The 7,748-nt window shown below is 59.0% G+C and overlaps 1 protein-coding gene across 2 annotated transcripts in view; it reads left to right on the top strand.

The window, feature by feature from the left end:
- The first annotated feature begins 363 nt into the window (after positions 1-363).
- ABCG1 (ATP binding cassette subfamily G member 1) overlaps positions 364-7,748 on the top strand; it is a 52,455-nt gene continuing 45,070 nt past the window's right edge. Inside the window, exons 1-2 of one of the 2 annotated variants that reach the window (XM_080804892.1) lie at positions 364-524; positions 6,702-6,945. In XM_080804892.1, coding sequence (XP_080661018.1) covers positions 483-524; positions 6,702-6,945 — 286 coding nt within the window. In that variant the 5' untranslated portion in view covers positions 364-482. The remainder of the gene's footprint in view (positions 525-6,701; positions 6,946-7,748) is intronic. The other variant, XM_080804893.1, reaches the window with a different exon arrangement.

The raw sequence follows: 7,748 nt of genomic DNA, 5'->3' as shown, positions 1-7,748 counted from the left end.
TCCCCTTCCAGTCTCCCTGACGCCCCCACCCCCCACCCCGGCACCACGCACACAGCCGCGCGGGCTTGGGGGCGGCGGTCCTGGAGGGAGACCCCGCTGTCCGCCGGGCGCTCAGGGCGGCTGGTCCACCCGCCTCGAGTTTCTGGGCGCGGGGGGCTCCGGGGCCGGGGAGGACGCGCAGCACCTGCCGGGCCCGGCTGCGGGCACTTCCGCGGGAGCAAAACAAGAGCACGCGCACCTGCCGGCTCCGCCCCGCCCCGCCGCGCCGGCCAATCGCGAGGGCGTGGGCGGGGAGTGGGCGGGGAGTGGGCGGGGCCGGCGCGGCGGGGCGGGGCCGAGGAGCCCCAGCGGCAGCCCGAGCCGGAGCCGGCGCGGGGCGCAGCGGCCCAGCCTGGAGCGAGCGCAGCCTCGTGCCCGCCGCCCGTGCCCGCCGCCGCCGCCCGTGCCCGCCGCCCGCCGCCCGTACCCGCCGCCCCCGGGGCATGGCCTGTCTGATGGCCGCCTTCTCGGTCGGCACCGCCATGGTGAGTGAGCGCATCCTCCGCCCGCGGGGCTTGCTTCGTTCTCCCGCAGAGCCAGGAACGCACAAAGACCCGCACCCTCACCCTGACGGCCGCCCCTGGGTCCCCGGGGAGAAGCCCGGCTCCGACTGCCCGCCCTGACCACCTGGAGCCGCGGGGTGCTCCTTGCGCCCGCAGGGGCCGCGGGGCAGGCGGAGGGGCCAGGAGCGTGCGGGGGGCGGCCAGCGGCCCCACAAGTGCACCGATGGCCCCCCTCGGCCCCTCCGGGTAGGGGCCTGGGGCCGGTTCCCGAGCGCACTGGGGAGGGTGGCAGCTTCGGTCGGAGGGAAGGGGCGGGGGTCCTCCCTGCCGGCGCGCGCGGCCGGGGCTCGGGAACCGGCACTTCTCGCGCCACCCTCCGGAGCGCCGGGCACGGCCTGGGGGAACAAAAGAGGGAACTGCTCCCCGAGAACCGGAGCCTGCTCTGCCCCTGGGGCTCCCCGGGGGACAACAACCTCTCCCGGACCTGCTGGGGAGGGGGCGGCCGATTCCGGGGAGGCAGCCCAGGGACGAGCCTGGATACCTGCAGGCCACCTTTTCCGCACCCTGGACAGAGACCAGGGTGGGGACAGGGACGCGGATCTCCGGCCCCCGAGGGCGCCAGATCCGTAGGGGACCCCCGGGCGCCTGCAGATGAGTGCTAGACACAGTGACATCACGGGCTTGTCCCAGGGACGGTCCAAAGTCTCCTCTTGCCCCTTTCTTAGAGCTCCATAAACTCACATTAGGAAAAAAACAACCCAAAATACCCCAAACAACACACTAGCCGCCGACCCATCCATCCTGGGGCCTTTTATTTTTCTGCCTAGCGCCCCGACCTTGCAGTTAGGCACTTTCGGACTAGATCTCGGGTCATCTAAAGTACAAATAGGAAGTATTCCGAATCCCAGCCCACCTCGCCCTCCCTTTCCAGCCCTCTCTCCGTCGTCTGTCTATGGATTTACTCTCCTGCTAATTACTCCCCATAGGCTGGGAGCCCACAGCGCGCAGCACGCACCGGGGTTTCACCCCCACCCCTCGCCTTATTTCATTTTTAGCATCCTGTGTTTGAAGTCAGCAGGGCTCGGCAGGGTTTGACCGACAGTTACCTCTTGCCTTGAGCCCAAGGAAAAAAAAGCGTAGCTGGCTGTCTGCGCATGCGCGCTCTCTCCACCGCATCCCAGGCCTCCAAACAGGTTACGGTAGAACACATACCGAGCGTCGCCGGCTCATTATATAATGATTTTGTGTAAACCGATAGAATGGGGCTGCAGGCGTGCTTAGGACGTTGGTGGAGCAGGGGCGGGGGCGGGGGGAGGGGGGACTCGCCGACCAGGTCTCCCCCCCACCCCCGCGGGCGTGCCTTGCCTTCCTACTTGTCTTCTCAAGCAGGAGGTGGGGGATGGGACCACAGGAAGGGCAGCCCCTCCTCCTGACATTTGCTTTTATCTGGTCCAGCGTCCGGGTAACGCCTGGCCATCCTTCCTTTTACATTTGTGCATCGCTCTGGGATTCCTAAATTATGCTGATAATGGAAAATTCGGGAGGTTATTAGGGTAGCTATAGGTAAGGAAGGTTTCAGACCTTTTAGGTGCCGGGTAACTCTTGAAGTCCTTACAAAGCTGCAAAAGTGGCTCATACATGTGAAGAAACAACGAATCAGAATGTTTTAAGGTATAGATTTTTTTTTCATGTCGGGATTTTTTAGTGCTGTGTTCTAGTTTGATGCAGACCCAGGACCCCACTGTTCTGTGCTCACGTGGAGACACTAACTGCTGGGCTTATTTCTTCCGGGAACATTGTTTTGTTAGAAAAGCCATTTTCCTCCTCAAAAATCTTGTGCTTTTTTTTTTTTTTTAAGTTTAAAAAAGTCTACCCAAGTCGTAAACAAAGAGCCCCTGAGAGATCCCCAGCATCCTGAGCCTTCCCTCACCCCCTGCTCTGGGGTCCCACTTGGGACCAACTGTGCCGGGTGTGAGTCTGGAACAGCTGACTTGGAGGTTGGGTGAAGCTCCTGGCCTTGCGCTGGGCTGGGAGGGGCAGGCACGAGGTTCCAGCAGGATGGTGGTGTTCGGGTCTGATTGAAGTGGGGTTCAGTGGTGATGAGGTCATCAGTCTAAGTGACCACACACAGAGTACCTGCCTTTGGCTTCGTTAAGGGTGTGACATGTGGATTATTTCCCCCATGGCAGTGGCCTTGAAGATTCTTGGCTAGAGTTTTCCTCTCAGGTGCCCGGGGTACCCGGCAGGGATCTGCCCTCCAATTGAAGGGTCCACTGGTCTAGGTGGGCACCAAGCCCAGCAGCGACACATGGGAGAGAGAACTGAGAGAGAAGCGTGTGCCAATGCCTGCCGCCTGCATCTTCCTCTGCCTTTCCCTCCCTTCCCCATGAGCTGTGGGAAGAAGTTTCTATCTCTCATTGCGTGTCCCTGGGGGCCTGTTAGAGACCCTCCCCAGCGAAACAGGCATCTCTGTATGCTTGCATGTCGAGTGATATCAGCACACAAGAAAATATTCTCAGGAACGACAGGCAGCAACAATTCCAGATAGGGTCTCCTCGGCATTCAACACCCATGAATGGATTCACTATTATTTACCACTTATTATGCGGCACAAATTGTGTTGTGGACGGGGAGGTCAAAGATCCCAGATGCTGGGAAAAAATAGGGAAACATACAACGAAAGGGAACCAATGGGGAGGGAAGATGTATTTGTTTCATTTTTAATGAGCTCAGGAGGCTGAGGACAAGCTAGCTGTAACCTACATTGCCGGCCGCTCTCGTCTGCGGATCCGTTTCCAGAGAGCTGGTCTATTTCAGAATGACAGCCACTGCCTCCCATCATCCAAGGTTTCATGATTTTATTAATTGGGCAAGGTCATTGGACATCCGTGGAAGAAAGGTGGGTAATGGTATGCACTGCTTGGGTGTCAGGGTTTTTTTGGGGAGGGGTGGGATTATCTGGTTTCCTCAGTTTCTTGTGGCTTTTACTCTAATGGGCAGGGGCTGGCATGACCCAGGGTCACGTACAACTTGCCTCTAGAAAGCTAAGCAACATGCGAGTGCTGCTGAGGACACTGGGATAGCAGGGCGCAGAGGGGAAGCCACAGGAGCTGGACCCTGGCTTGGCTACTCATTAACCACGGGTCTCTGGCAGGAGGCCGTCTCTGTGTCTTAGAGCCCAATTCCGAACAGAGTGGGAGATGGCGATCCCCCCAGTGGTGTGGAGATAGTAAGAGGCATCCCTTCTGCAGCCTAGAGTTTCCTGGGTCCAGGGCATTGTCGGGTCCATAGTCACTGTTGTCTATGATCACTCACCTGGGATGCGGGAGGCATCATTTAATACTTAAATAATGAGTCCTTGACTCTGCCTCCTCCCACCCTGTCTCCCAGATCGGTTTAGTCACCCCGCTTTGTCCTACTGGCCTGTCCGCTTGCCTCCCTCCCCACCGCCACTGGCTGCTTAAGGCCACCGTCACCTTCCCGTCTGCATGTCGCCGCAGGAGATGGTTTGTAATTACAGTTTCTGGTCCGTTACCTCCATTTCAGAACCCTTGGTGCCCCCCCCCCAAGACTTCCAGATAAAGTGCAAAACCGTTCACAGGGTTTGCAAGTGTTTCACACGCAGACCCCATGCGTCTCCGGTTTCCTCTGACCCTCCCACCCTCCCTCCTTCCCTCCCACCCTCCCTCCTTCCCTCCCACCTGGACTCCAGCCTCCAAATGCTCCCTCCTGCCGCTGAGCCTTTGCACATGTGTTCCCCTTGCAGGCACCCTCCTCCCACCCCACCTGGTCTCATTCCGGCTCTGGCCTCAGGGCATTGTGACTGCCTGCAGCATTCTTGTCTGGGGCCCCAACCTTGAATGGGGAGCTTGCTGTCTGCCTGGCTGGCTGTTGACCCCCAGGGCTTCGCTGGGGGCTCTCATTCCTGGACGAGTGAGTGAGCAAGAGAAGAGACAGGCTTGGAGTCTACCTGCTGCGGTCCTGTGGTGGGTGCCGGGGAGACAGGCACGGTCTGGATGGGCCGTGGCAGCTGGGATGCCAGGGTGGAGGTCCTGGGAGCCACCTCTGGTGGGGAGCCACTGGATATCTCCCTGCTCCCAGCTAACCCCCCACAGCTGGAGCTGGGGCTGCCCGTAGGATGTGGGTTTGGAAGCAGACATTTCACTTTTCCTCGCAGGTGGCTGGTGGGGGGCTTGGAGCAGAGAGGTGGCACTCAGCACCCGCTGTAGGTGCTGGAGCGGTATTGCATGTGCCTGCCGGGTGGCCAAAGTCAAGTGTGTGCTGAGCTATGGCAGGGCCTGCCGACATTCCTTCAAGGGGCCCCAGCATGGAAGGCAGCGGGCAGAGCCACGGCAGAGGCCGTGTCCCGCAGCACACACCCCCCCACCCCCACCGCAGAGGTAAGCAGAGGGGCCCTGAGGAGTCCGTGGCCAGGCAGACGCAAGCCTTCCCGGCCTCGGCCTTGGGACCGCAGGAACCTACTTCTGTTTGCGTGTGAAATGTTTCACATGTTCGGTGCCAGCAGCAAACCGAGCTTAATTTTCTCAGTTTTCCTTGGCACTTGAATTTTTATCCACAGAATGTTATAGTCAGTGAGCTAAGTTTTGATTTGGTTAAGCTTTTCAGAGGTAGGAGATGCCTGGGAGGGCTGTGTGTGTGTATGTCTTTTACTTAAACAGCAAAGCAACATTTTCAAACATGACGAGAACCCGAAATTCGTGTGCCCACATCTCCCCTTGCCCTACGTGTGCTTCTAAATGGTCGGAAACTTAGAGCCCGCTGAGATTTTTTTTAAAGATGTATTTGTGTATTATTTTAGATAGGGGGAGGGGCGGAGGCAGAGAGAGAGAATCTCAAGCAGACTCCCGCTGAGCGAGGAGCCCGATGTGAGGCTCGATCTCGCGACCCTGAGATCATAACCTGAGCTGAAATCAAGAGTCTGACATTTAAACACAGGAGCCACCCAGCTGCCCGGGCCTCCAAGATTTCTGAGGCTTTCAATACCGTGATGGAAATAATGCCAGCTTTTCAATGGTGCAGTCAGGGACCCTAAAGAGGGCGCTCTAGTGGGGGGGAGAGCAGGGTGCCCGCAGTCCTCCCGCGGGCAGAAGGGCCAGGATCATCGGGGAGGGTGGTTGATGGGCTCTCCCAATATGGTACTCAACTGGATGGAGGCACTTTGGCACTGTGCAACGCTCTCTTTGGACTCGAGAGACAGCCAGGAAAAGCACCGCGCAGTCTTTGTCTGCTCCAGGGTTGCTCTGTGTTTTGCACCTGAAGCCCATCGATCTGCTCAGGGTCGCCAAGCTCTTAGATAGAGATATTCCTTTCTTTGCATAAATACTTTCGGTGCTTGGCATACCTGCGTGCTGACTCCCAAGGGAAGCTTCCAGAAGCCGACGTTGCTACCCAGTGTCAGGTCCTCCGGCCGCAGCGGGGGGAACACCTCCTCTTTCAATGACTCGGTTTGGGGATCAGTTCTGCCCCTCGCCTGACCGTAGGGCTCGCAGCAAGCTCCAGAGAATGTCTGAGTCTCCGTTTTGTTGTGCGCACAACAGAGAGAGCGAGCAACCAACCTTCCCAACGTCCCCACGCTATAGGGAGGAGACAGAGGCAGAGCTGGAAGTGAACGGGGAAATGCGCAAGGAAGACACAAGGCCGACGCCCGCCCACCTGAGTGGTCCCGGGGAGCCTCGGCCCTTGTGAAATGTTCCTGTGCTTCCACGGGAAGGCACTAAAACAGCTCATTTTAAGTCAAACGCTCCCAATTACCCATTTCTTAGGGGCCCCATGCATCTGTACCCGGTCTTTGAGTGAGTGGACTTTGTGTAAATACATCATTTTCACGGCGGCCAGTGTTTGACTCGTTGAGACAAGCAAGTCATTTGTTATAGTTTCGAGAGTCGATCTGAGGATTCCGCAGTGAGATTTTGGTAGATCAGTTCAATCTTCTACCGCAGGCATATAGATATATATAAATGCAAGAGAAGAAGCAGTGATAGCGAGAGATGACCAACCCCTCCCGGTCAGTGCCAGGGCGGTCGCGTGCCAAGGGCTGCCGCGGGTAATCGGTGACCCCGAGCCCCATGGCCAGTCCCTGGCGCCCTTCCCTTCGCGGAGCCCCTCACCGCTCTCGTGCTTCCTGCCCGTCTCTTCTAGAATGCCAGCAGTTACTCCGCAGCCATGACGGAGCCCAAGTCCGTGTGCGTCTCGGTGGACGAGGTGGTCTCGGGTAACACGGAGGCCGCGGAGACCGACCTGCTGAACGGGCATCTCAGGAAGGTAGACAACAGCCTCACGGAGGCCCAGCGCTTCTCCTCCCTGCCACGCAGGGCGGCCGTGAACATTGAATTCAAGGACCTCTCCTACTCGGTCCCCGAAGGTCCCTGGTGGAGGAAGAAAGGTAGGGAGGGCGGCGGTGCGCGCGCGGGAGGGGGGCGGAGCCTGTGCGGGGAGGCGACAGGTGGGCGGGACCATGGGGTCTGGAATTCAGGAGGCGGGAGCCTTCCCACTCCAGCGCTGCGGCGGCTGCTGCGGCCAGTTTCTTCTATGGCTTTGTGGCCGACTTGTCCTCGCCTCTAACGTGAACAGGCTGCAGTAGAGGACTCCCGATTCCCGGTGGCTCTTCTGTCCTGGTACGATGACAGAGACTCCCGGTCAGCCTCCGCGTGTGCTGGCTGCCCCTGTGGGCTCGGCCCTCTTCGCTGGGTGCCCTTGATGTTGGTCTCTCAAGAGGGGACGGTTTCTGACTGTTTTGGAGGAAAGGAAGGCAGGGGCTCCCTCCCAAGTTTGAAGGGGTACAGAGTAGCCGGTGACCTAGCGCGGCCTCTCTGGCACCCGATCGTCTGCATTATGAGTGGTGACGAGGGGCTATGAATAGACCATTGTCCAATGAGCTGCGGAAAGGAAGACAGAGGACCGGGAGGCTCTGGGGTTCGCCCCGGTTTGCTGCATGTTCGCGGGGTTCGGCGACCGACGCCAGTATTTGGAGTTTCCTTAGGCCCCTGGGTGTTCTCCTGTGCTGGCTCTGGGTTTCCGAAGTGTGTAGAGTTAATGCCTCCCTGAGCTGGTGTTTCTTTTTCCAGCCTGACCTATTTCTTCCCGTGGACCTTACTCCGCGTGTCCCCCTGCTCCGAGCGTCCATCCTGCACCCTCCTTCAGGCGGGTGGGGGGCCGGTTAGGAGAGGGCACATCCCACATCCCCCC

The sequence above is a fragment of the Martes martes genome (genome assembly GCF_963455335.1).
Source record: "Martes martes genome assembly, chromosome: 1".
In the NCBI taxonomy this organism is placed as follows: Eukaryota; Metazoa; Chordata; class Mammalia; order Carnivora; family Mustelidae; genus Martes; species Martes martes.
This window is presented reverse-complemented; position numbering and strand designations above follow the sequence as displayed.